The sequence below is a fragment of the Cariama cristata genome, unplaced genomic scaffold, assembly GCF_000690535.1.
Source record: "Cariama cristata isolate BGI_N322 unplaced genomic scaffold, ASM69053v1 scaffold38745, whole genome shotgun sequence".
Classification (NCBI taxonomy): Eukaryota; Metazoa; Chordata; class Aves; order Cariamiformes; family Cariamidae; genus Cariama; species Cariama cristata.
The window spans coordinates 24,232-50,718 of NW_009617859.1; the positions used below are offsets into that span (position 1 = coordinate 24,232).

General features: G+C 39.9%; 1 protein-coding gene across 1 annotated transcript in view; it reads left to right on the top strand.

The window, feature by feature from the left end:
- Positions 1–25,377, top strand: part of KDM5A (lysine (K)-specific demethylase 5A) — a 47,830-nt gene extending 22,453 nt beyond the window's left edge. The window contains exons 13-27 of the mRNA XM_009700642.1: positions 282–476; positions 593–774; positions 1,046–1,170; positions 2,202–2,352; positions 5,384–5,501; positions 8,697–9,052; positions 9,580–9,718; positions 10,664–10,843; positions 12,363–12,524; positions 13,541–14,092; positions 14,873–15,016; positions 18,315–18,474; positions 18,766–18,986; positions 21,158–21,568; positions 23,390–25,377. Of these exons, the coding sequence (XP_009698944.1) occupies positions 282–476; positions 593–774; positions 1,046–1,170; positions 2,202–2,352; positions 5,384–5,501; positions 8,697–9,052; positions 9,580–9,718; positions 10,664–10,843; positions 12,363–12,524; positions 13,541–14,092; positions 14,873–15,016; positions 18,315–18,474; positions 18,766–18,986; positions 21,158–21,568; positions 23,390–23,602 (3,309 nt within the window). The 3' untranslated portion in view covers positions 23,603–25,377. The remainder of the gene's footprint in view (positions 1–281; positions 477–592; positions 775–1,045; positions 1,171–2,201; positions 2,353–5,383; positions 5,502–8,696; positions 9,053–9,579; positions 9,719–10,663; positions 10,844–12,362; positions 12,525–13,540; positions 14,093–14,872; positions 15,017–18,314; positions 18,475–18,765; positions 18,987–21,157; positions 21,569–23,389) is intronic.
- The last annotated feature ends 1,110 nt before the right edge of the window (positions 25,378–26,487 follow it).

Sequence of the window (26,487 nt, forward strand, 5' to 3'; positions counted from 1 at the left end):
TGATGCCACTTTCTTTCTACTGGAAGTACAAAGAGCCTAGGACAACTCTTAAACTTGTGTCTGAAAGTTAGGCATCTAAGCTTATGGCAGATGCCCCCCTAGCATGGATATCTTCTTTATTCTCATCTGTGATGTGATTTAAGGTTGTTACAATTGGCTCTGTCCCATAAGATACAACTCTCTCAGTCTTTTCCTAGCTTTTGTCAAAGGAAGGAAAGTGCGAGCTAAGAGATCATCTTGAAACATCTTTTCCGTGAATGATAGATGTCCTTTTTTTGTAGCTTCCCATTGGACGTCAGTGTGTGAGTCATTACCGAAGGCTAGGACGTCATTGTGTTTTCTCCCATGAAGAGCTGATCTTCAAGATGGCTGCAGATCCAGAGTGCTTGGATGTTGGGCTGGCTGCCATGGTCTGCAAGGAGATGACTTTAATGATAGAGGAAGAGACACGGTTAAGGGAGTCTGTTGTACAGATGGTTAGTAATAAAAGACAACTCTTACTTTGCTTGCAAAAGAACTTTTGCTTCCCCTTCCCCCTGCTTGGATTAGAGTTTTATAGCAACTGTCTGATTTATTATTTTTTTTTTGTTAGGGAGTGTTGATGTCTGAAGAAGAGGTGTTTGAACTGGTTCCAGATGATGAGCGTCAATGCACAGCTTGCAGAACCACGTGCTTCTTGTCAGCTCTTACATGTTCCTGTAATCCTGAGCGTCTGGTGTGCTTATACCATCCGGCTGATTTATGTCCATGTCCCATGCAGAAGAAGTGTCTAAGGTACACATGACTCTCTTTTTTATTCACTGTTTTTCTTCCCTATCCAATAATTTTGTGGAGACAGGTGAGCAAATACAACATTTGGGCACACTTCTCTTTCTGTTTAAGGAGTATTTTTATCCTCTGCTTGTTTCTTGGTTCCAAGGCAGCAGGTATTATACATGTTCTGTTTTTCTGGCATTATTGTAGCTGGGAAAACTCAATATGAGCAATATCCTGGCTTTTGTATGGGCATTAATACTCTTTCTGTATTTTCCTTCCATATCTCCAGGTACCGGTACCCACTAGAAGACCTTCCTTCTTTGCTGTACGGAGTGAAAGTTAGAGCACAGTCTTATGACACTTGGGTCAGTAGAGTTACAGAGGCTCTGTCTGCCAATCTCAACCACAAGAAAGGTCAGACTTCTATCGTTCGTAGTAGTATATCCTGAAACTCCTGCATTTGTTCTGTGTCCTCGTTTAATGAGAGAAACACTGTATGTTTAGTGGAAAAAAGAAATGAGCTAATCTGAGACTGTAATTCAAACCCCATGAGAACCTCATGAGGTTTAACAAGGCCAAGTGCAAGGTCCTGCACCTGGGTCAGGGCAACCCCCAGTATCAGTACAGGCTGGGGGATGATGTGATTGAGAGCAGCCCTGCGGAGAAGGACTTAGGGGTGCTGGTGGATGACAGGCTAGACATGAGTCAGCAGTGTGCAATTGCAGCTCAGAAGGCCAACCGCATCCTGGGCTGCATCAAGAGAAGTGTGGCCAGCAGGTCGAGGGAGGTAATTCTACCCCTCTACTCTGCTCTGGTGAGACCCCACCTGGAGTATTGCATCCAGCTCTGGAGCCCTCAGCACAGGAAAGACATGGACCTGTTGGAGAAGGTCCAGAGGAGGGCAACGAAAATGATCCAAGGGCTGGAGCACCTCTCCTATGAAGACAGGCTGAGAGAGTTGGGGTTGTTCAGCCTGGAGAGGAGAAGGTTTCAAGGTGACCTCACTGCAGCCTTCCAATACCTGAAGGGGGCCTATATGAGAGATGGGGACAGACTTTTTAGCAGGGTCTGCTGTGACAGGACAAGGGGTAATGGTTTTAAACTAAAAGAGGGTAGATTTAGACTTGACATAAGGAAAAAAAAATTTACAATGAGGGTGGTGAAGCACTGGAACAGTGAGGTGGTGGAAGCCCCATCTCTGGAGGCATTCAGGGTCAGGCTGGATGGGGCTCTGAGCAACTGTATCTAGTTGGAGATGTCCCTGCTCACCGCAGGGGGGTTGGACTAGAGGACCTCTGAAGATCCCTTCCAGGCCAAATGATTCTATGATTCTTCATTGTGCATTTCAAACTGAACTAGCCTAGAACCTTGATTTGAAGACCTTTGAAGCAGTCTAAAATCTCTTTTGGTTTTGCATACAAATTATATATGTACTGTTATTACAGATGTGATCGAACTGAGAGTAATGTTGGAGGATGCTGAAGACAGGAAATACCCAGAGAATGATCTTTTCCGCAGGCTCAGAGATGCTGTGAAAGAAGCAGAGACCTGTGCTTCAGTAGCACAGCTGCTTCTGAGCAAAAAGCAAAAACACAGGTAGGACAGGCATTTTTTTCAGCAGTTTCCTTCCATCTGTCTGTTTTATTACTTGATTGGACTTGTAAGAACCCTGAGGTCTTACTGCCTACTTCTTTCGATGTTTCCTGTCCTTAGTGCTGTGACTCATTGAGAGGTAGAGGAGGCAGATACAAGATACAGAAAAGGCCAAAAAGGTGAATTGGTTTGGAATGTGTTAAACATACTGTTTTCAGCTGACTTCTGTACTGAAATATGAAATCCTTTGGAGAAGTTGTGTGTTTGATCACGGATCAGGTATTTCTCTGAATGTGTGGGAGAAAAAAAACTAGATGTAATGAAAGTAAGTCTTGACACGAATGTTTGTATTTTAGGTGGCATGGCTAAGTACATAGCTTAAAGCTATGGAAAGAAAATCTGTTAACACATGAGATTGCAAAGCAAAATGCTTGAAAAGTAGGATATACCAGTTATGGTTAGTGATGCAAGTGCAGTTCTATCTTCTGGTACAGCATTTCTCAAAAATATTTATAATTTTGCCAGGTGTTCTCAAGTTACAGAATGTGTTGTGGTGCTGGTGGAAGATGCAAAGGAAATGTGTCTTGCCAGCATTGACTGGGACAAAAGGATCTTAGGGAGCAGAGCAGTGCAGAGAGCAAAAACAGTCCATAGTTTGCACCAGTCTTTTACTTCTTGGGAAGCGCCATGGAAGGCAGTGATGTGCGGCTGAAAAGTAGTGGCTTGCCTCAGTGACTTCTGGCAGTTTAGACTCCCTGAGTTCTCTGTGTTGCCTTCTTTGCCAGTGGCTGCCTCAGTGTTACTCTGTTCCCTGGCCCTATCTCAGCAATCTGCTGGATGTGTCGCTTGTTCTGCTGTCATTAGTCTTTAGCAATGTGTTCTTCCTTCTCCTCTATGCATTCTGTGCACTGAATAAGTCCCATAGGAAAGAGTTTGATCAGGTGACTGTAATTCTTGTGCCAGTGGTTGTATGGTAAACTTTTATAGCTTGTGTTTCCTCTGAGTGTAAGATTTGGTTTTGTACTGTTGTTCTTTTTTGCATGTGTACTTTTTATATATAACTGAAGACTTTTCAAGGGAGAGAGTAAAAAAGTAAATACCTTGTTAATTATAATACCCAACTTTGCTACACAGAACATAATGCATATCATAATTGCTTGAATTTGAACACTGCAATGTTGGAGTTACACCACAGATCCAAGTATAATACCTGATGTAGTTGGAAAGCTATTACAAAATATAGAAGTGTGTTTTATGTGTTTGAAGGGGAAAGAAGGCTGTCCTGTTCGGTTTTTATTGCTGTAGGATCCCACTACCCTAGAGCTATAGTCACAACTCTGGTCTCAGTGAGGGAAGCAGTGCAACAGAGGTTGCATTGCCCTTTTCCTAGTGGTGTTTAATTAATTTGGTAGCTCCCAGGTGTTCCTGGTCTGTTGGTGCTTCCTCCTCCTCCTGCTGTTGGAGTATGTTGACCTTCTCTCAACAGACTTGCCTTCGGTTAATTATTTGGTGGATTTCCGGCAGTATCCCAAGAAACACAAGGGGTAGAAAGATTTAACAACCTTCAATGGTATGTCTGATCTAAAGCTGAAAGAATTCTGTGGGGCGAAAAAAAGGACTTGTATATATGTCTGAGTGCTGTTGTGTGCTGAATAGCATATGTTACAAAATGGAGGTTTGAGAAAGATTTCTGAAACATCTTTGATGAACAATGTTAGGAAATTTAAATATAGAGGTCACATTCAGGTCTTTCTTTAAGATTGATGTTCATATTTGATAAATTGAGTTGGATCACATTTACACAAAGGACAAGGTTATTAAAAAGGCAAATTAAAAATCAGTGTTCAAACTGAAATTTGCCAGGGATTATAGCAGCAATAAACTCATGGTCAAATGCAGCAAAACAAAATCTATCCCTTATGCATCTGATTATATACAAACCTGAAAAATAGGTGACATGTAGCTGTAAAGATGTGTCCAATATTCCAATCCTGTATTTCTCCCCGCTGTTGAAAGTTGCGAGTTTCTATAGGCAGGGATAGTTGTGTCTTTTTGTACAGCATCTCATGGTGTGGCAGTCCATGGTTGGGCTGGGGACAGAATGCCAGTGCGATGTTTCAGGGAGTGTGCCCTCCCACAGCGGTGGCTCTTGGAGCGCTGCACCCTGTACACTCTCGCGCAGGAGTATTGGAGGCACAGCAGGTCTGGTGCAGCCACTGCTCCTCACTGTCATAGCAAGTCAAAGCCTGCTGTATTCTCTTTTCCTCTCTGAGTTATAGATAGTGTGTAATTGTATATGATCATTAATCTAAATTTTACAATTATATTTAAGACTCTAGGTTGAAAGATTGAATTCTGTTTGTCTTTAATGTTTCTGTAGATTCATTAGCAGGGAACAACTCTTCAGTGTTCAAAATCTGTCCTGCTTGTGAAGCTATTGTGCCTGCCAGTGATATGTATACCAAGTGTTTAATTTGTGCAGTGTTGTCACTTTCAAGTCTTATTGCGTTCAACAGGCTTGGTATACTTGCTTTGAGTGATGTTTAATGAAAATGTCTTTGCAGAACATGCGTTACTCAATAACAGTCTTCTGTTGCAAGGCCAGTTTCAGCACTGCTCTGGCTACAGGAGAGTGCTCTAGAAATAAGACTTCTTTTCAGACCTTGTTGCTCTTAAATATCTCAGACTTCTTGTCAGGGCCTATCATGGCAGTCAATGTCTTGAGCTGCCTAAAGCAGGCTTTTTCGGCCTGTGTTCTTTTACCTATTTCGAACAAATTTAATTTGAAAGTCATCTAGACACTTCTGCCTCTGAAGAGCAGGGTAAATTCTCTTGAAGGTGCTTGGAGGAATTATGTTAAATTTAGTTTTCAAGATTTTTTGAATTCTTGTGGAGTTTGGGTTTTTTTGACTTCTCAAGTGAAGTTTTCTTTGTAACTTATCAGTAATCTTGATAGCTTTCTGTCACTGGGAGTAAATTCAGGGATCATAACCTTATTCTCACTTAATATTTTTAATTATGTCCATTCATACAGCAGACAGAGCCAAGATAGTGGAAGGACACGGACCAAGCTAACTATGGAGGAGCTTAAAGCATTTGTACAGCAATTGTTTAGCTTGCCCTGTGTTATCAGCCAGGCCCGACAAGTAAAGGTAAGTTTGCATCTGCTCCTTAGATAATGTCGTACTTTTTACTTTTTTCTGGGTTTATTGTGTGGTTTTTTTTTAACAGATAACATTGCCTGGTGTAAAGGATGAAAGACTTTTTTCCTTAAGAATCAGTCCTGCACTGGCAGAGATGCATTGAATGGGGTGTTTCATTTCTAGCTTCTAACGTAAAGTGAATAGCTGGTTTGCAATGATATCTGTGGCCTTGAGAAAGAAAGTAAAAGACACTGAATACATCTGGCTCAGTGTCTCCCTGCTTTACTGGGTAATCTTGTTGATGTCACGGAAGTTTTGCTGATGCCATGGTGCTGTCTGTCCATAATGGAATGGTAACATATTTCCTGCTCATTTGCAAGCATGACTCTAAGCGGGCAATGATGGCATTTGTACTTCTATGCTAGTGTAGGCATAGCAGCTGGATATGTAGGGCTCTATTTGTTAGCCTAAGCATGGATACCTAATGCTCTAAAATATTCCACCTGGCCTGCATTGCCATTCTGGAAGAATACCTTAGCTCTTGTGTAGCAGTCTCAGACAGTGTGGGGTACTGCATATGACGGTCAGCATTTAGGTAAATGAACAGAAGATTTTATGTGACTGTGCGTACACTTTTTAGGGTGCTTCTTGCAATTGGCATTGTCAGATGTGGTGGTATCTCTGTAGCTAAACCAAGATAAAAGATCCCCTCCCACCTGTCACTGGCCAAGTGGCCCAGTTTTATCTCTCTGAACCAGTTACTCATATTCCAGCATTGTTAATGCTATCTGTAGTGGTGGAATTTCTGGTTAACTCCTACTCATTATGTGTTTTTGTAGAAACTTCTGAAGGTTATATGGATGTGGTGCTTTAGCAGAGAGGTAAAGCGGTACCACATTGGCAATTGTTCTGTAAATACTTCTCAGCCTTGCTTTTCAGGTTACAGCCCTCTTAATCTGTATGCATGGCCTGCATTTCTTGTCCTTCATATATATCTTTGCAACTGTCTCTGAATGAATCTAGACTAATAAGTAATCCAGATCATACTGATTCCCCTGGCTGCTGTTATCATTTATCACTCTGGCAGTCTGTGTTATAGCTAGTATTTTCAGCAGCAGTCTGAATTTGTTTCTCTGTCACTGATGGTGAAATGTTAAATAGTGTTTCACCTACTAACCAACTTCTAGAAAATTCCTTCAAGAAATATCATTAATAAAGATTTCTCACCTTGAGAAATAGTTCTTGAAATGTACATTAACTGTTTATTAATGCAGACGTTCTCTGTTGATGTGGTTTTAAGAATGTTCGATATTGCTAGATTGAGGGCCTAGAATTCTAAACATTACTGTATGTGCAGCTACTGCTACATAACCAAACATACAGTTCAAAAATAAGCTAGTCTTGTTTAAGAAAGCCTCTTTTTCTGTAAGTGTTTACTAGTGTTAGTTATCTCCTTCATTCAGGAATTCTGTATTAACTTTTCCATCAGTGTTGATGTCACAGAGAGACTTTATATTGGACTTTATTCTTGTCTTTGGCATGTTGTTGCTGAAAATAAGTACCTTCAGAAAACCATTGTCCTTCAAAAATGTACTTTAATGTGTTTTCCACTGGCTAATAGAGTGGAAAGTATATTATCATCCTCATATGACGGTGATTTTACCATACTACTTTTCCATGTACAAACCAAAAATACTTACTAATACTTATTCATGAAATTTTATCATCATCTGTTAATAGACCTATAAGATTGTTCTCAAAGGAGTTTTTTGTTTCTAATGTATTTAAAACCTGCTTCTGATTAAGACATAATTTGTAGATGACACAGCTGCGGGTATATTCTGTATACAATAAACTCTTAACAGTTTTAATTAGTATTTTTTGTCTAAATGTTTTCTCCCAACTAGTCTCTCTTCCCCTCAGTCTTAGGAAACTGGTTCTGTTAAAGTACTCTGTCAGTGCATGTTTATGCTCTTGAAGCTTCAACATAACCACTAGCCAATAAAATAAATATTATCATTTTACTGGTTACAAACCATAGTCTCTTAGCTCCTGAATAAAGTCAGATAATGATCATTTATGCCTAAGCACTCACTAACTTTCAGCGTGGCATTTGAATGCAATTATCCATCATAATGAATTGCAAAGTAATTGTCATGTTGGAAAATGAGTATTTGCTAACACAAAAAGCTTTATAATTATTAAACTGTAATAATTTACTGTTGTCACTATGAAGCATTCAGCATATGTTCCCGAAATCAAAATCTTGATAATGTGGATCTTGTTCTTTTTTGTGAACGCCTTCTGGTTTCCAGACAGTCATGAAAAGCAGCATCAGACTGAAAGGGCAGTAAGCTAAGGGTTAGGAAGTGCAGGTTTTGCTCCTCAATGTCCCATTGACTTGCTATCAAAAATACCTGTCTTTCTGTAAGAGATTCAGGAGTGAATCAATTGAGTATACTGGTTGAATGTCCTTGAATGAATCTCCTGCAGAGATTCTTTCCTGTTTGCTGTCTTTGATTTTTTTTTTCATTGCAGTGCCAAAACATGAGGATGAGGACAACTGCAGCAATGCAGTTGGATTTCCGTGAAATTGTCTCCTTTCATTAGAGGGTTTTGCATTTTCATTTCTTTCCTTTGTGCAATAAAACCCTGATGTGTTTAAGTGCTGGGCCTGCTTTAGGAAATAGTGATTTAAAACTTGACCATTGTTATTTTAATGATCTTTTGGTATTCATGTCCTCGTACAACTCTGGCTTGTTCTTTCTCCTCAGCATGTTTTGTTCTGTTGTGTATTACTGTCATTACTGTAATGCCCCTGACACTAGATCGAAAGGACAATCTGTTTGCAGAAGTCCCTTTCCCCTGACTATTTTAAAATTAATGTTGGCTGGGCAGTGCTTAATATTCTGTTTTGTTGGGAGCTGTAGTCAATTGCAGTTGTACTATTTTAGGTGCAGAGTTTGATGCAACTAGTATGCTTAGTGTATGAAACATTAGGCCACCAAATGAGTGTAGACAGTCCGTTACTTAATATGTGTCAGACTTGATGGCTTGTGGCAACTAGCTGGCATTGTGTGTAGAAGCTCTGACAGATTGTGGTGATCACATACAAATGCACAGCTGACTGATCTCTGTCAACTTTCCCATTTTGATTCTATGGGCACTTTTTCGTAATTGATTTGTACTGTGTGTTACTTCAAGAATCTTCTTGATGATGTTGAAGAATTTCATGAGCGTGCTCAAGAAGCTATGATGGATGAGATCCCTGACTCTTCCAAACTGCAGGAGTTGATAGACATGGGCTCTGGCCTTTATGTAGAACTTCCTGAGCTGCCAAGGCTGAAGCAAGAACTGCAACAGGCACGGTGGCTGGATGAGGTGAGGTCCACCCTCTTGGATCCCCAGAGGGTCACCCTAGATGTGATGAAGAAGCTGATTGACTCGGGTGTGGGCTTGGCACCACACCATGCTGTAGAGAAAGCCATGGCTGAGCTGCAGGAGCTGCTTACAGTCTCGGAGAGGTGGGAGGAGAAGGCCAAGGTCTGCCTGCAGGCCAGGTGAGTGTTCCTTTGCAAACTGTTCTTGTATGTCACACACTTCAGGATTCTCAGCCTCTTTTGGGGAGTGTGGTGAAAAGTAGGGGCTTTGAAGCTGAAGTGCGTTTGTTTGTTTGTTTTTTTTACCTCCCAGCAGTGTGATTGTTCAGGAGTTGGATTTGAGGTTGTTGATGAGTTGCAGAAAAGTTGATTCCCTATCATGTTGCACAGTGGCAGGAGGCTGTGAGTGTTGCTGCTGTCTTTGCTATTCATCCCCCTCAACAGAAAACACTGAGTATGCTACACAAGACAGCTTCCTCGATGTTAAGGAGTTCTGATGCTGTGCCCTTTGGAACTTGATTGTGCAAAGTCCATCAGCTTTCTCACCTCTCTTGTTCTTTGGTAGGCAGCAGTGCCTGCCAGGAATAGAGACATGGTATCCTACTCTGCAGTGTAGTGATGAAGTTGCATTGTTAGCCTGCCAAATTTATGGCTTTAGTTGACTGACATTTTGAGAGAAACCTGGAATTGAATTTTTCTTACTCTAGACCACGCCAAAGTATGATGGCTCTTGAGGGCATCGTGAATGAAGCAAAGAACATCCCTGCTTACCTGCCCAATGTGCTGGCACTGAAGGAAGCCCTGCAGCGGGCTAGAGACTGGACAGCCAAAGTGGAGGCCATTCAGGTAGGGGTTACAGCAGGAAATGGAATCTTCTACTTGCATCCTTTTATTTCGATGTGTTCTTTATTCCTAGCCCCTGGACACACAAAGGTGACCTGAAGGGAAGCCTTGCTATAGCTGTTAAATGTGCTAACTGTAGCTTGTGTATTTGAATTTCTTTTTCTTTTTGTGCTGCTACTTCTGCATTGGCTATCAAATTTCTTTTTCCCTTTCTTTATGCATTTCATGGGAGATGTAAAAGCTGGCAAACTCTTCATGATACAAATGTAACTCTCAAAGGGTATTTGGTATTGAAACTGTTCTGCATACTGTTGCTGGAGATACTTATCTGCAGCAGCAGATGTTCTGCTCGCAGGTCTTCAGTTTTGCAGCTGGCTGTGGAAATGTTTTTTTTTTTTTTTTTTTCTCCCCAAAATGGTATAAGATTTAATGGCACTGATGGGAGAAATTTTCTATCTGAAATAAATAACGTTATGACATTGTTAGTTCAGTAGCCTTCCCTTCAATTGCTCTACCCAGCTAACTTGATCCAAAAAGGGCATGGCTTCTGTGATATTTCTGGGTGTTGATCTCTGGACTGCAAGTGCCACTCTTAGATCAGGTATTTGTTGGGACCTGAAGTGAGGATCCCAATTGGTTTCACATCAGCCCATGTACAACTCTCAGATGTAGTAGCTTGCTGTTACGCAGATAGCATCTAAGACAACCATCTAGAAGTGGAATGTTGTCTTACTCCCTAAGCCAGCTGGCCATGTCAGAATGACTGTTAAAATAGAAAGTGTATGATAGAGTTTTTTTAAAATATCAGTGGGATTGAAACATTGCCTTCCTTTCCTTTCCTATGGAACTCTGTTTTAGTCAGTGACAAAACAGTGTATGGCTTGAAATTAAGCTGGCCACTGGTACGATGCTAGAATTGTTGGCTTAGAAAAATTTCCTTTACCGCAGAATGGGAGCAACTATGCTTACCTGGAGCAACTGGAGAGCTTGTCTGCCAAAGGTCGCCCAATACCAGTGCGTCTTGATGCCCTGCCACAGCTGGAGTCACAGGTAGCTGCAGCACGTGCCTGGAGAGAACGCACAGGAAGGACCTTCCTGAAGAAGAACTCAAGCTACAGTCTGTTACAGGTGAGCAACAGACATTTCTGTATCAGCCTTCAGAAACTGATCTTGATGGCCCTCTGTGATCTGGAGGGAAGAGCTGGTTCAGTTACAGTAGATTACAGCTCCTTTTGAGAATTGACTGTAATAAAAAACTTCAGCTGTTCTCAGGTGAAAAAAAAGAAAAAGGCCAAAAGTGTCATGTTTGGCTAGTCTTGTTTTATGTGTAGACAACCCCAGCTGTTACTTTTGAAGAAACAAATTAAGACTCTACTTTCTGGGAGGGAAAGAAAAGGATTTCTCTTTTTGTGTAATTGGAGAAATGTAGGCCTGAAATGGACATAGAAGCCATCTTTAATTTATGAATGTTTTAACTTGTTCCACTGCTTAAGTTCTAAGAAAGTAGATTAGATATTTTATCAGCTGTTTAACTATAAGAAAAATTAAGTCAACTACTGTTTATTTCACTTCAATGAATGTAGTCACTGTCTCTGTTTTAATAAAAATCATTCATGTGTTTGAAGATTTATCATATCTACTTGACAGGCTTCCCTTTTCTGGGAAAAACAACTCCAGTTCTTTCAACACTTTCTTGTAGGCTGTATTTTTCATACTCTTAGCTTGTTGTTACTCTCTGCAATTTGTCTTCACTTTCAGTGTGATGTCCAAAACCAGACAGAATCGTCTCACTGTGGCTTCCCTAGTGCTATGTGAAGTGCAATGATTACATCTTGTGTCTCAAAGGGGATATTGCTGTTTCTAATGTTTCACAATGGGATCTGCCCCTGTTGCAACAACATCACACTGTTTTCTATTCAGTTTATGATGCACTCTAGGTCCAAAATTTTTTCTCCGTATTCTTCTGCCTAACTAGTTATTTAATATGTCCTGGTTTTGCATTTGACTGTTTTCGTAAGTGTATCCATTTGAACTTTCCTATATTGAATTTAATTTGCTGGATTTTATATTTAAGTATGCCTTCCAACTAATCAAGATGACTTAATTTAATTCTTGTCCTTAAAAGTGCTTTGCAGCCTCTCATGTTTGGTATTAAAAGTCTTATAAGCATATTTTTTAGTTGTTTCAGCCACCAAATTGCTGATGTAAATATGAAATCGTAGCAGATCTTTAAGACTTGCAATTGATGAAGGCGCTTGAAGTGAATGTTAAAACTACTGATATCTAACTGCAGATAGTATTTCAGTTAGCTGTATGTACGATAGCTTACTCTGAATAGATTTTGTAATTTAATCATGAAAGCACAATGACTTTCAAGTTGACCTGCCACATCACTGGGGTTCTGTTACATTCAAGTTCCATGCGTATGAAATACTTGTATACTTTTCTGTTTATTTCTCCTCTTCTTAACATTAATTGACAGATATCAGATGTGTTAAGTTGCTGAGTATTTTTTGCTCTCTGGTGACTCTGTTGTAATTCCTTTATTAGATGTTCTCATATATGTCCCTGAAATAATAACATTATAGATTAGAACTGTTCTTGGCATCCTTGGCTCTGACAGTGTAAGCTTTCTTGGTGGTTACAGGTTCTGAGCCCTCGGACTGATATTGGTGTTTATGGGAGCAGTAAGAATAGGCGGAAGAGGGCAAAGGAGTTGATGGAGAAGGAAAAGGAGAAAGATCTTGACTTGGAATCCCTAAGTGAACTGGAGGATGGGCTGGAGGAGGCCAGGGACACTGCAGCTGTGGTAAGGAGCAACAAAAGGTAGTGTCTCCTGATATGTGGGTTTAATTTGTCTCTAATCTGTGTAGAAGTCTTATGGAAGAACTGATAAATGAATCTCACTGAAACAAATATTTCATAATATGATGTTTGACACCAGAATATAGTTCAACCTTAATTGCAATAAAAGTAGAGGGAAGCACAGTTAAGAGTCTAAGTGCTGGTATTTAATAAGTACTGGGCTATGTATAAGACTTAAATGCTCTTGGGTTAATATCTGTGGCTGCTCATCTAATATTATTAACATTTATTGAAATCCCATCAAAATAATGTGGAATGAGGTGCAGCTCTACCTTAAGCATTATCAAGACGTATTTGGTTAGATTGATTTTTGATGACAGCCTGTAAATGCTTGTTTGTAGAAACTGGGCTGGGAACAATGTTATATTTGATTCCTCCTTGTTGGGAGGAGATTGATGCAGCTTATCAGATGAATTTGCTGTCATCTGGCTGCCCTTTCTCTGGGAACAGAGAAAATGTATGCAGGCTCATTAATGTGGCTTATATACTATTTTACTTTAATATGCTTTGTTATAGTTACTTGAATGGAGACACTGAGAAAATGCAAGTTGCTTCAGGAGATATGTGGTCACTCAGATGTTTCTGCCGATTCAACATTGAAACAATGCTCAGCTGCATTGTCTCAGTAGACAGATGGGTGGAACTGATTCAGACTTCTTTCCTGGAGTCAAAACCTGTTCTTCTGGTGGCCTTGTGACATTTGTGAACTTCAGAAATTTTGTAGATATGGTGTAGGTTATCTGAAGTTTACCTAGAATCTCTGCCAGAAGGTCTGAGGGGAGTAATGAGTACTTGAGGAGGAAGTATTTTAGCTGAAGTTTTCATTAGATCACACAATTCCTAAATTTTGAGCTAGTTTAACTAGGAAGATTTTTTTTTCCCCTTTTCCTGCATTGGTAATAAAATGTAGTCTCTCTTGGAGGTGAAGGTCATGAACTGTTTTTTGTCTTTGCTGGGTAGGTGGCTATATTCAAGGAGCGGGAACAGAAGGAGATTGAAGCCATGCATGCTCTCAGGGCAGCTAACCTGGCCAAGATGACTATGGTGGATCGAATCGAAGAAGTCAAGTTCTGTATCTGCCGCAAAACGGCTAGTGGATTCATGCTACAGTGCGAGCTGTGCAAAGACTGGTTTCATAGTGGCTGCGTGCCCCTTCCCAAAATAAGTTCTCAGAAGAAGGGCTCTAGTTGGCAGGCCAAAGAAGTGAAGTTTCTATGTCCGCTTTGCATGCGTTCTCGAAGGCCGCGGCTTGAGACAATACTGTCTCTGCTGGTGTCCCTGCAGAAGCTGCCTGTACGACTGCCAGAAGGGGAGGCATTGCAGTGCTTGACAGAACGTGCCATGAGTTGGCAGGACCGAGCGCGGCAGGCTTTGGCCACTGATGAGTTGTCCTCTGCTTTGGCTAAGCTTTCTGTGCTCAGCCAGCGAATGGTAGAGCAGGCAGCACGTGAGAAAACAGAGAAAATAATCAGTGCAGAGCTACAGAAAGCAGCAGCTAACCCAGACCTGCAGGTAGGAGTGTGGTTATCTTGTTCTTTACCGTGCTTGTCCTTCTTCATTGTGTCAAAATGCCTTGCCTTTTTTGGAGAGGCTTGGGAGAGAGTGGGGGACAGTTAAAGGCTGAGAATTAGACATACCCAAACGATCTAATTCAGTGCTCCTCAGGCTGTGGCTGACCTCAGTCAGTTACAGGCTGCTCCAGGAACAGGGCTGTTACTTTGTACTCACTGTCAGTAGTAACTATTGAAGGTGCTATTAAGAAATGTTGTTTCAGATACAACAGCTGGGTAAGGGCCTGAAGATGTGTAAAGCAGTGGCTGCTTTGGTGTCCAAATTTTATTTCTCTCTTGACAGAATTGAAGGTCTCAGTATTTGTAATTTCTTATGGATTGTCATTCTCGGGTATTTGGTATCTTGTTAGTAAATTTCAGCAAGGACTGTAGGCAAACACTGGGACTTTTACTGCTGACCTCTTCATCTTGAGATTGAGACCAGTAATCAGATGATGCTGTGGTGAAGAAGTTTGTACAACCACAGGCTATAATTTGGTAGCGCTGAACAGCAATATCTAGATCTTTCTAGTCACTATTATTCATAAACATGGAAATAAAATGTAATAGAACTTTTTCCTTGGATATTTCCCTATTTTTCTTCACATCTTGCTGTAACTAGGCTTTTCTGTGACTGTCTAGGCCAAAAGAACCACTAATTACTTTGTTGGTAACTCAACTTTTTTTATAGATTTTTCTGGGAATTTTATTGTTTCATTCCCATATTCGATTTTTCTTTTAGGGACACTTGACTAGTTTCCAGCAATCAGCCTTTAACAGAGTGATAGGGAGTGTGTCCTCATCCCCACGGCAGACTTTGGATTATGATGATGAAGAGACAGACTCTGATGAAGACATCAGGGAAACGTATGGCTATGACATAAAGGTAAGTAGTCCAGTGTGGCTTGTCTACATGGAATTAATCCAGAACACCTGTTTTTTGTTAATTCAATTTATTTAAGAATATTTTTCATACCTTAAGCTATCTCCATACGTTCTGCGTGGGCTTCTGTTGCAGAAGAGGTACTTCTTGATTTTATCCGAATGTCTCAACTGTGGACTATTGGGAAGTTTTGTAACATTTTTATTCAAAATTTCCAAATGTCCTGTGATTGAGTTTCAAAAGGTGCTTCTTAGTGCTAAGGAAAAAGACACACTTCTCAAGGGGTTTGTACTTATAACACCATGGAGGTTGAACATTGTCCTTATGCCTCATTCAGAGATATCATGAATCATAAATACGACTAAGTTGTCTATATGGAGAGTTCAACAGTTTTTGCTACAGAAAGAAATCAGTCTTTGAAAACGACATGCCCTGTAAGAAGTTCTCTGATGCCACAGCTCCTTTTACATTTCAATACCTTGCTCTTTGTTCAACCCTCATATAAGGGAGGTACATCTGTTAAATTTTGGATGTGTGGAAATATTCAGAACTAGATGTCTGAATAGTGTTGTAAATTTGGTGTCTGGATTCAGTTCAGAAATTGTAACTGCAGTTAAATTTTTAAAATATTTTAATTAGAGAACAACTGTCGTGAGAAAAAGGCAATTATAGATAGCCACGTGTTCTCAGTGTGATGTATTTCACTTCAGAACTTCTGAAATGCCCTTTTGATATATGTAGAGACAAAAGTAATGCCACTGTTTCTTCTTGTGCAGTGTTTTCTTTTTACTGATAACATCATATCTACCTTAAAAAATGCTAACTTAAAAGACAGTGTGGTCATGTAAATTCTTATAAGGCAGATTTTTCTGGTTCATAAAGTGACAGCAAATTTTCCAGGTATGATTTGCCTCAACCTCTTTTTTTTTTCGTATTTTGTTTCTAGGCAGCTTTATGCAAATACACACATTTGTCTTACAGTCCCATGTGAAATGCCAACAAGAGTCCATTGCAATTGGATGTTAGAGCTTTTAAGTAAATTGGTTTTGTATAAAAAATTTTTTTTTCGAACTGTTCTTTGCATCAGAAGTCATAATAAGGCATTTCTGTAAGATGTGGCGTTTTCTGAGGCTGTGATAAAGCGTATGTCAAGAAAGATGGCATATGCTTGTCAGGATCTGAGGGTTTTGCGGGACTGTAATTTCATTTGTTTAATGATTCTGTTTTGATCATTTAAAAATCTCTTGCTTAACCCTTTTGATTTGGATGTCCATCACTATGTAATTGTAAAAACCTAGAAGTAGAAATCTGTCAAAGCAAAGCTGATAGGGACCAGAAATGTCTTCTGTTCGGTCAGCTAACATGGTTGGAATAGAAGACACATTTTCAGGCAACCAAATTCTTCAGGTCTAAACTAGAAGCAGCAAAGTACAAAAGAAATAGCAAAGTTGCTCAGAGTTTAATTATTTTTATACTGTTGGCTTTCAAGGATTATGATGCATCATGTATGAATTTGCTCTTAATAACTTTTTGTGAACCTTGTAGAAGTAGTCCTTAGATCTCTAAGGGTCCATATTTCCAAAACCACAGTCTCGAACATTTCAGCTACAACAGTGGTTACAAAAACGTATGTGAAAAGGCCTATTTGATTATATTGTGATCCTTGCCAGCAAATACTTCATTGAGTGAAATAGCTGGACTTGTTTTAAGATTTATTCCAAGCAGACTGATTCACTGGTCAAGTTTACTGTAAAATTTCTTCACCTTTAACTGCCTTCATTTTTTTCTCCCGTATTTTTCTCATTCCTTTGTGCCTGCGTTGCCTATGGCCACCCAATAGTGATATCTTTTTATTAATTTCCCTATTGTCCCTGAACTTTCTTTATTCTAGTATAATATGATATCCAGAACAAGATACTGTACAAGATATTACCTTTACTGTGTAGGGAGAATTATCTTCCTCTTTCTGAATGTGTTTATTCTACCTTTTCATCTGGGCAATTTAAATCTGAATTTCCCACATCTAGTTCTGTGCTGAAATCATTAGTGTGCACCACACTTCCTTTTAAGAGTGTAACTGAAAGCCAGAGAGAGATTACCATTCTTAAACTCCCTTTTTATGTCATGAAATGACAGTGTCTGGGTGGTACAATTTCCTGAGTTGGCCATTTTGGGACCCACACAGCTAATCTTCAGGTAAATATTGTCAATAACTGCTCTACAGCCTTTCTCTTCTTTTAAGCCAACTTGTCATTTTTTGTTGTTTTCTGAAAGATTTCAGTCTTACATGGCGTGCTAAGTATGTTTAACCTGTTGGCCAATTTGATCACAAGTGTGATGCAGTAGCCAAGTTCTGGAAAGTGCTGTGGAAATAGACAGCTGGTTGAGGAAATTATCCTTACTAATTTCACCTGCAGGAGTGCGTAAGAAGAGGGAGAAGTTAGTACTAGGGGGCACCAGGGAATCTGCTCAGATGGGCTTGTGCCCTTTCTGAATTCTCTGCCTCATGTAATGCAGAGTGAAACAAAGCTGCTCCCACTGCTAAGAGATTCCTATCTCTTTTCTTTTAATGGATCCACCTGCACCTGAAGGCATGTGTCCTATTTTAGTGTGATGCATCTAAAAAGTCAAGCAGCTATCCTGTGCAATACAGTCAGCTGAGCACAAGCCAATACCATCATTGTTCTGTTCATGGAAATATTCACAAAGTCTCAAGTATTACAGCCCTCTTCCTTTCAGTGTTTGATCCTATCTTAGAATGGTTCAAGACTGCCATAAATTCCTGATCCCAGGGCAACGTTTGATTGTTTGCCATTACGTTGATATTTGTTGCTGTGCTGGAACACCCTGTTTTTTCCTCACCTGTAAGTTCTTTAATAATTTCTTTGTATTGTAACCATTATTTACTCGGCATACCCCTGGTTTACTAAAGATGCCAGTATTTATGATCTTGCAGTCAAAGTTTTCAAGCAAAAAAATTATGTAGGCTAGGAGTAAGCCTCTTCTCATTATGTTGACTTCTGAGTACCATACTTGAGGAACTGCTGAGTGAGGAAAATTGTCCAGTGTTTCTCATGCACTAGCTATAAATCTATTGATGTTTCTCCATAGTTGCTGTATTCATCCACACTTTAAGTAGGGATGTAACTTGCAGCTTTTGCACGTGGTCTTGATGTCTCTGGTGGTGTGCTTCAAAGTAGGGTTTTTAGGAACAGCAGACAAGTCGGTCTTAGTGTAATTTACTTTAAAGTAGGTATTTTCTAGATCCAAATGTTGCATGTTTTCTGTGGGTTTTTTTCAGGACAATGCCAGTGTAAAATCTTCTAGCAGCTTGGAGCCCAATTTGTTTTGTGATGAGGAAATCCCCATTAAATCAGAGGAAGTGGTGACACACATGTGGACTGCTCCCTCATTCTGTGCAGAACATGCATATTCATCTGCTTCTAAAAGCTGCTCTCAAGGTATTTGCTTTTGTATACATTGAGATAAAATTGAACAGATAGCTGAGGTGAGCAGTTAGTAAGGAGGACTGCTCTGTTACCTGTGCTAGTTGTAGAGGATATGTTGTTTCTAAGAAGGTACAGTAGAGTTACATTGCAGTTCATTTCCTGATGTCTGATACATAAACCTGTGTCAATGTTTTTTGCTTGGGATTTTCTCCCTCCTTAGGTTGTTGTTGTAAAAAGTATGTAATTTCTTTTGATTTTGATCTCTTCCTTTTATCTTTATATGACTTGCCTCCTGTCTGAAAGGTTCTAGCACTCCAAGGAAGCAGCCTCGGAAGAGTCCGCTGGTACCTCGCAGTTTGGAGCCCCCTGTATTGGAGCTGTCACCTGCAGCAAAAGCTCAGCTAGAAGATCTAATGATGGTAGGAGATCTGCTAGAGGTATCGCTGGATGAGACTCAACACATCTGGCGGATTTTACAGGCTACTCATCCACCCTCTGAAGACAGGTTCCTTCATGTCATGGAGGTATGGAACTTGAAGAAATATTCTGGTATAGAACAAACAAACAAACAAAAAACCACCAACCCACATTATTCTGGTGTTTGTTTTGAAAATACAGTCTTGGATAGTTGCATACTTAGTTACTTGACGTGTTTGGATTTCAACTGATGAATAGTAGATTCAAGAAAATAGCAGAATAAGAGATCCAAAAAATCAGTTCTTGATCACTCAGGCCGTGGCACTGTCCTCCACAATGAACCATATTTAGAACAGTTTTCTCAGGCTGTTCCATATGCAAACCTTATTTTAGAAAATATAAAGTTAGAGAAGGAAATGCTGTTCTTGATTATGCTTGGAATCAAAACTGATCTGAAAAGAAGTACAAGATACATTTAGGAAGATGGAAAGTCTACACTTAGCTTATAAAACTTGATACTTGTATGTGGCTGAACACTAAAAAAGTGTTCTACTTTTTTAAATAAAACATAGTTTGGTAATGCAGGTAATAAGATTCTTGTTATTCCTCAGAATGATATGGACATAGCAATTTTTTTATTAATATACTGTGAAGGTGTGCTGATCACTTTGCTTAGCCGGCAATGAATGGGGCAGGTTTATCTGCTGATTCTCAGGTCTAGTCCAAATCGCTTAGCCTCATTCATGCAGTGGGTGAGGGATGTGCTGGAAGAGAAGGTGAACTCTTGTGTTGAAGAGCTGTACTGGAACCCATCCTTTATCATCTGTCAGCTGAAGTTAGGGGCCAGATTGACCATGTGTAGTTATGGAGTATATAATTGCTTTTTTGGTTACTGAACTGCACAGGAGATATATTGAAGATGGTTCTTTCTTGACTTGTTGGTAGTGTACAGTAATACAAGAGGGAAGGTGGCATGCTCTGAACAGTGATATTAGATGAGCATATTCATTGGTTGTCTCATTTTCTGAGTGCCATCCATATACAATGGATAAGTCAAAGTGTTGCCAAACTGCCATCAGTTAGGACAGTAGTGTAAAGCAGACCCTGCCTCCAAAGAAGTACTGCTTTACCGTGATTTGACCTAAGTACTTCACTTCATAAGCTTAATGTTCTTTTAATGTAATGGTTTTGGCATGAAGTTCATTGAAGAACAGTTTCAATGCCAGCAAATAGCATTTTATTAATAGTATGCCAGACTGTTACATTAATAGTTATGCACAGCTTTTTTTGGGGGGAGGGGGTTAAGAGCATGTGTGTGTTTTATGACATTTTCTAGTTAACCGTTATGAGTACTTGTTTGACCAGAACTACTCATTTTGAATTTAATACCTTTCTGTGTCTATTTACATGCAAAATAGGTAGACTTTTGAAAAATAATCTTCAGAGGATTTGGTTTTGGGTGGAGTAGGTATGTTAAGTACCGTACAGTAAACAGAGTCTTTCTTTACTGGCTTATAGTATGTCCTTAATCTATTAATAATTATTAAGGTTAAAGTGTATAGTTGGATTAACTGAAATTGAGTCAGTCTTGTTTGTATAAAGGAGCTATACATGCGAATCTTTCAGATATAAATAGGACTTGGCACTGTGGATGCTACCTGCAGTGACAGAGTTTGCCAATTTTAAGCCTCACTCCTGATCTGAATCTGTTATTTAAGAGTTGTTAATGATGCCAGGATGTTTACAATGTGTGCCAGTTTGGAAGCTATTCAAATAATGGATGCTACTTCCTTCTCTTGCTTGAGTTGATGATACTTTTTAAAAATTCACCAATTGCACTTTCTTAATCTCCAGAATAGCAATTGCTTTCTCTCAAAAATAATTACAGGCAAGACTGACCTAGGATGAAAAACAAGCAAGGGCATCTAACAAATTATTAATCTTCTCAACTTTTATTAAAAAGCAATGTGAGAAGGGAGTTGTGGTTATTGCTTATTCTGCTTCCTTACCCTTGCTGATGATTTACTTTTTCCACTGGACATTTTTGATTCATTTTACTTTGACACAGTTGATACCACTTAATTTTTTTTTTTTCTAGTATGGTGAAAGAAAAGTTGAGCTCCTTTTTCTTTAGAATTTGTATCAGTGTGTTGTTGAGTAGATTTCTTCATACCATGTCAGGGTGATAGTGGGGGTAAGTACATCTCTTAAACCACAGGTTTGCAGTATACAGAAACTTGCATTTGACAAAAAGTCCCTTTTCACCCTTTCTATGTAGGATGACAGCATGGATGAGAAACCACTGAAAATGAGAGGGAGAGACTGTTCTGAGAGGAAGCGGAAACGAAAGCTGGAGAGAGCAGAGCAGTTCTTTGGAGATATGAAGCAAAAATCTAAAGAGCTGAAAAAACTGGAAAAACCCAAGAAAAAGAAGCTAAAACTCACCATGGATAAGACAAAGGAGCTGAACAAGCTGGCAAAGAAACTGGCTAAGGAAGAGGAGCGGAAGAAGAAGCGAGAGAAGGCAGTTGTCGCAAAGGTCGAACTAGCAAAAGAGAGCACAGAGAAAAAAAGAGAAAAAAAGGTTCTAGATATTCCTTCTAAGTATGACTGGTCAGGAGCGGAAGAGTCAGATGATGAGAACGCTGTATGTGCTGCACAGAACTGCCAGAGGCCCTGCAAAGATAAAGTGAGTTTTTGCTTAGCTCTGTCATAGGCAATTCCATAGAAAGTCAAGAACCTCAGTGCAATGTAATAATTAGGCTGAACAGCATGAGCCGCAAGATGGTATGATTAGAAGTGAGAGAGGATTGAGTAGTACTTGGGTAGGTACACAGGTGTAGTAGAACTTCCTTATTCTCTTAGGTACTTTAAAACAGAAGAAGATGGAAAATTGGAATCTGGGAAAAGGTACTGTGTCTCGACTGGGAAGTGTAACCTCTTCAAGCTGTGTAATTTTTGGCTGGCTATGTGCAACATTCATTGGCTGATTCAAAGGATTAATTCTTTGACTCAGCTAGAAATGTGCCTGACTTCAGTGTGTTTCTGAGCAGAAGTGGGATGTGCAATGTTCCTAAATGAAGTAAATTTTCTGTATTTCTTGCATACAGTGTGTGAACAGTGATGCTGCAGCGTGAGAGATCTACAAACTGCAGTGCTTCACTTTTCTTCTTGGAGATAAATAATCAGTGATTTTAGACCTGATTGGATTATTATGAAAGAAACTTGATCTGCCTTTCTTTGTGGTACTGCCTGTCCTAATTCTCAGCTTTGACCATGAACTAATTGCTGATCAAAAAAATGTGGGGTTTGGGGAATTTTTTTCTGCTTTTTAGAAAGAAAAAAACTGCTCCCAGTAGTAACTGTGGGATTGACACTATACTGCACTGGCTTGCACAAGTGAAAGTAGGAACAGCTATAAGGTTGGACATATTTTTGTACATTCCAACAGGTGAATGCCATACAAGTCAAAAATGGCAGATACAGGAATGTAATGACTGAAGCTGCAGCTGTTAGTGTCTGTTACTAGTCACTTTTAAAAATTTGTTCAGGAGTAGTTTTCCTACAAAGTAAAATCTTGAGCTGATAATGTTTCTTCATTTTATAGGTTGCCACTACTGTTATTTTTCTAATATATTTTCATTTTCACATTCCTCTGAGGTGAAAGCAGAACTACAGCTGTAACAATTCTTGTAGCGGTAGCAGTGCATGGCATTAAAACTAAGAATCTGTGTTCCTTATCCTGCAGATCTCGGTTTCTGCCCAGTAACTCAAATTAACATGTACTTTTACTCAGGGAACTACAGAAATCTAATAATTCATCTTTTTTCCTTCCTAAATTTTAGTTTACTTTTAATGTCTTTTCCTAATTGTTTTGTAGTAAGTTCAGCTCAAAGTTTGAAATATTTTAGCTTAAATGTTCTGACACTTTGGAGTTACAGTTTGTGTGCATTTTTGGTATTTGATGGCCAGCTGTACAAGCAATATCTAACTGATAGAAAAGTATTAAAGTTGCTGATACCATGTGGCTTTCTTTACCCAAAAGCAGTAATCAAGTCCTCATGTTTTCTGTAACTTTTAAGTTGCAAAAGCTACCATTTGATAATGCAATCTAAGGGGATATATATAATTTAGGAGGTGTATTTGTAGACTCTTGTCTATGCTGAAGTAACTGTCCCGGAGCACGCTCCTATTTTAAATGTGTTCTAGCATACCTGTCTTTCATTTGAGGAGAGCTGAGTGTTATATTCCTCAATAGTAATAGTGTGTGTTTGTATTGTTGTGTCTAAGGATGCAAGCAGGGCAAGGTTTGTCAGAAGAGTGTTATTTTTTTTATTAAACTGAAGCAGCTTGTTAACACAAGCTCTGTAGGGCACTGATGTGTGCCCAAAAGTTTTTTTGTTCTAGGTGTATCAGATGGGTTTAATAGAAGGTATTTTCTTCATAGAAACTATGCCTATCTGTATTTTCCATGTAATGTGCTATGTGTCGCTGATCTGATCTCTTGCAGGTAGACTGGGTGCAGTGTGACGGTGGCTGCGATGAGTGGTTTCATCAAGTTTGTGTTGGTGTCTCTCCGGAAATGGCTGAGAACGAGGATTACATCTGTATAAACTGTGCAAAGAAGCCAATGCAGGGACCAAGTAGCCCTGCTCGTGCACCACCTCCTCCTTTCTTGTTGAGCTACAAACTACCAATGGAAGATCTTAAGGAGGCAAGTTAGCAACTACTTGGTGCCTGGAACTTGTTGGGAAATGGACCACTGAAACCCCACAGAAAGAGAGGATTTGAAGCTAATGTAGCCACTGAGCTTCACTTCCAAGGATGTACAGACCTGCAGCAGAGTTGGTCCCTTCCTTACAGCTGGCTTCCTTCGTACAATGGGGATGTCAAGGCACAGTGGTACCGACTGACCTATGCAGACACCACCTGATTAGGAGCTGCAGCCAGTGTTTTTTGTCTTGAGTATTTCCATCTTTGAGTGTGGCTGTTGCTCTTGGAGAGACTGAGCAAACCCGAGGCTGTTAGATTAGACACTTCAGGGTGTTACAAGTACATGTTGGCAGTGGAGCTGGCCTGGAACTGGTGGGCATAGGCTGGAGCTTTTAGGCCTACCAGGTTACCCTAAGGAGGAGACTTTGGAAGTTATCTTTTGCCTCCCCATGCCAACTCAGTGATTAGGGCAGTGTCTTGAGAGAGTAAGTTGCCTCCATATCCAGGCAGCTAACACTACAGTATAAGGATGGGAGCAAGTGGATGAATTTCTTTTAATTTCTCTTTTGTAGCTAAAGGGCAGAGGAGCTCATGATCTCAGAAATCAGCAAAGGTTCTGTTTACCAAAAAAGAAACCCAACTCTACTCCACTAGGCAAAATGTTTTTCTTAGTGGGGAACAGCTGATCTTCCTGTCCTGAGGAGGGCCAGAAAATATTGATAATGTCTAGCTAGACCAGAGCTTGGGAAGAGCAGAGTGCTTCCCTTCCAGAGGGGTGCCCTCTCCTGTTCTAGGCTTTGCTTATAGTTCTGCACTCCTGCACATTAAAAGTTGTCTCACGCAGGATGGAGCTGGCAAGGAGGTACAGCACCCAGGGCACCAGCTTCTGTGATCTGTACCCAGGGATGGGAAGGAAAGAAGACAGCCCACTTACCTCAGAGGTTACACTGACATGTGCTTCTGTGAAAAGTTTCACTCACAACTATTTCCAGTATCACCAGGCTACGGGCATGGCCTCAAGCGATACCAGCAAGCAGTCTGCAGATACTGTTCGCAGCGCAAATCCCCCTCCCTGCTGGCTTTGCTGGATGTGTACCAGTGTACAATCAGCAACAGTTCTTGTTTGAAGTCGCCCCTGGCTTTGCCAGAGGACCAGAGGGCTTGGGGTCATCCTGGGTGACAGTTGTTTTAGTAAATCCATTTTTAAAGAAGGACTTGTTTTTACTTTTTTCTAAATGTCTCAGACTACTGACTTGTTCTATAAATAGATTATTTTTCTTTGATTTTTTTATACTTACCACTGTTAACCAGCAGCACAGACAGAGGTTCACAAAGCAAAAACCTGCCCGTGGGCTTGGGTTTTTTTACTCCATTCCTTCCTTGTAGTACAAGGAATTAGCAGTTACCTTCCCCATTCTAGCTTGACCAGCTGCCTGTGTTTAAATAGGTAAATACATTTCATGTGCTACCTTTGTGTTTGGGTTTGTTCCTATTAGTGGGGCATCTGGGCCTTAACGACTCCAGTGGAATGCTGGCTTTGTGTATGTGAATGTCTGAAGCCAGCCACTGGGCTGTCTTGTCCCCCTCTCCACTCGCTCCCTATTGTGTTTCCATTCTCCTGCAGTTCTAGGGGTGTTGTAAGTAGTGTCCAGTCTTACTAGGAGCTGGATTGGGATTTAAAGAAATACTGACAAAAACAAAAGTGTTCTGTCTTGACTGTTCTGTGTCCCTTCTCTTGTTCTCTAATATTTGGACGTTTATTTATCTGGCAGAATTATCCATCCAAAAAAAAAAAATAATTCAGCTCAGGTAGACGAACTTTATTGGTTTGTTTTATTTGTGCCTGCTACCTGGGAAGAGGAAGATGTGCAAAAGGAAAAGAACTAAGATGGAGGGCTGAAGATACAGGGTCTTGGGAGCTTTGAGTGCAAATTTGGCACAGACTTCTAATTCCTGCTCCTTAAAGACTAATACGGTGTTAAAAGCAAAAGCAAGCTGTGGTTAAGCATATGGCTGAACAGGCACCCTAGCAAACTTAAGAGTATTATTTGTTTACTTATTTATGAAGGAGTCTATGCTATAGTTAGACACACCCTCCTTTTGCCTCCAGTTACATTTTTTTCTTCTCAATGTATGCTTACTTTTGGTAAACTGGTTTAAACAGATGTTACTTTCCTTCAAGCTTTAATTGATGGTACTACGTAAATGTTTCCCTATATGGAGTGGATAGACTATCTGTCACAGATGTTTAATCGTTCCAGAAGTAGACTAGTACAAGATTTCTTAAAGAATCCCAGTGTTCTGTATTCTTTCCTGACTCCTAGAATCCATGACACAACAGGGAAAATATGGTTAGCATATCCTGTTAGCCACTGAGCGTACCCTTTTAACCATTCCTACACTCTCTGTCGTGATAAAGTCATTGTTATATGTAATTACCATCAACTGGAAAAGAGATCTTTTAGTAAATCTGCATTGAATGTTCCTGTTTCTCTGAGTAGAACGTGTGGTGGAGAATGTTAACAGTAGCACTAGTTACAACGAGAAGGAAACAAACAGCTATATGACACAATGGTCAATCATTCTGCTTGTAACAAGCATAGAAAAGAGTAAACAACAGAAAGAAACGTGCAAATACTGTGCAAAAGGTCACATTTTTAGTAACTGTTTTTCATATTATCACATGAAGAGGCTCTTTATTACACTGTTGAAAGAAGGTCGCCACACTTCTGGTTACGGATATCTCATCTGCTTTCAGTTAAGGTCTTCATAACTGAAGACCATTATTAGCTTCACATCTTATTGTTTAAGCTTATTTTTTTAGAACATAATTCCTATCGAAGGATTGCTGATAGTATGAACTTATGAATAAATGTTAACTTTTGGAAAAAATCT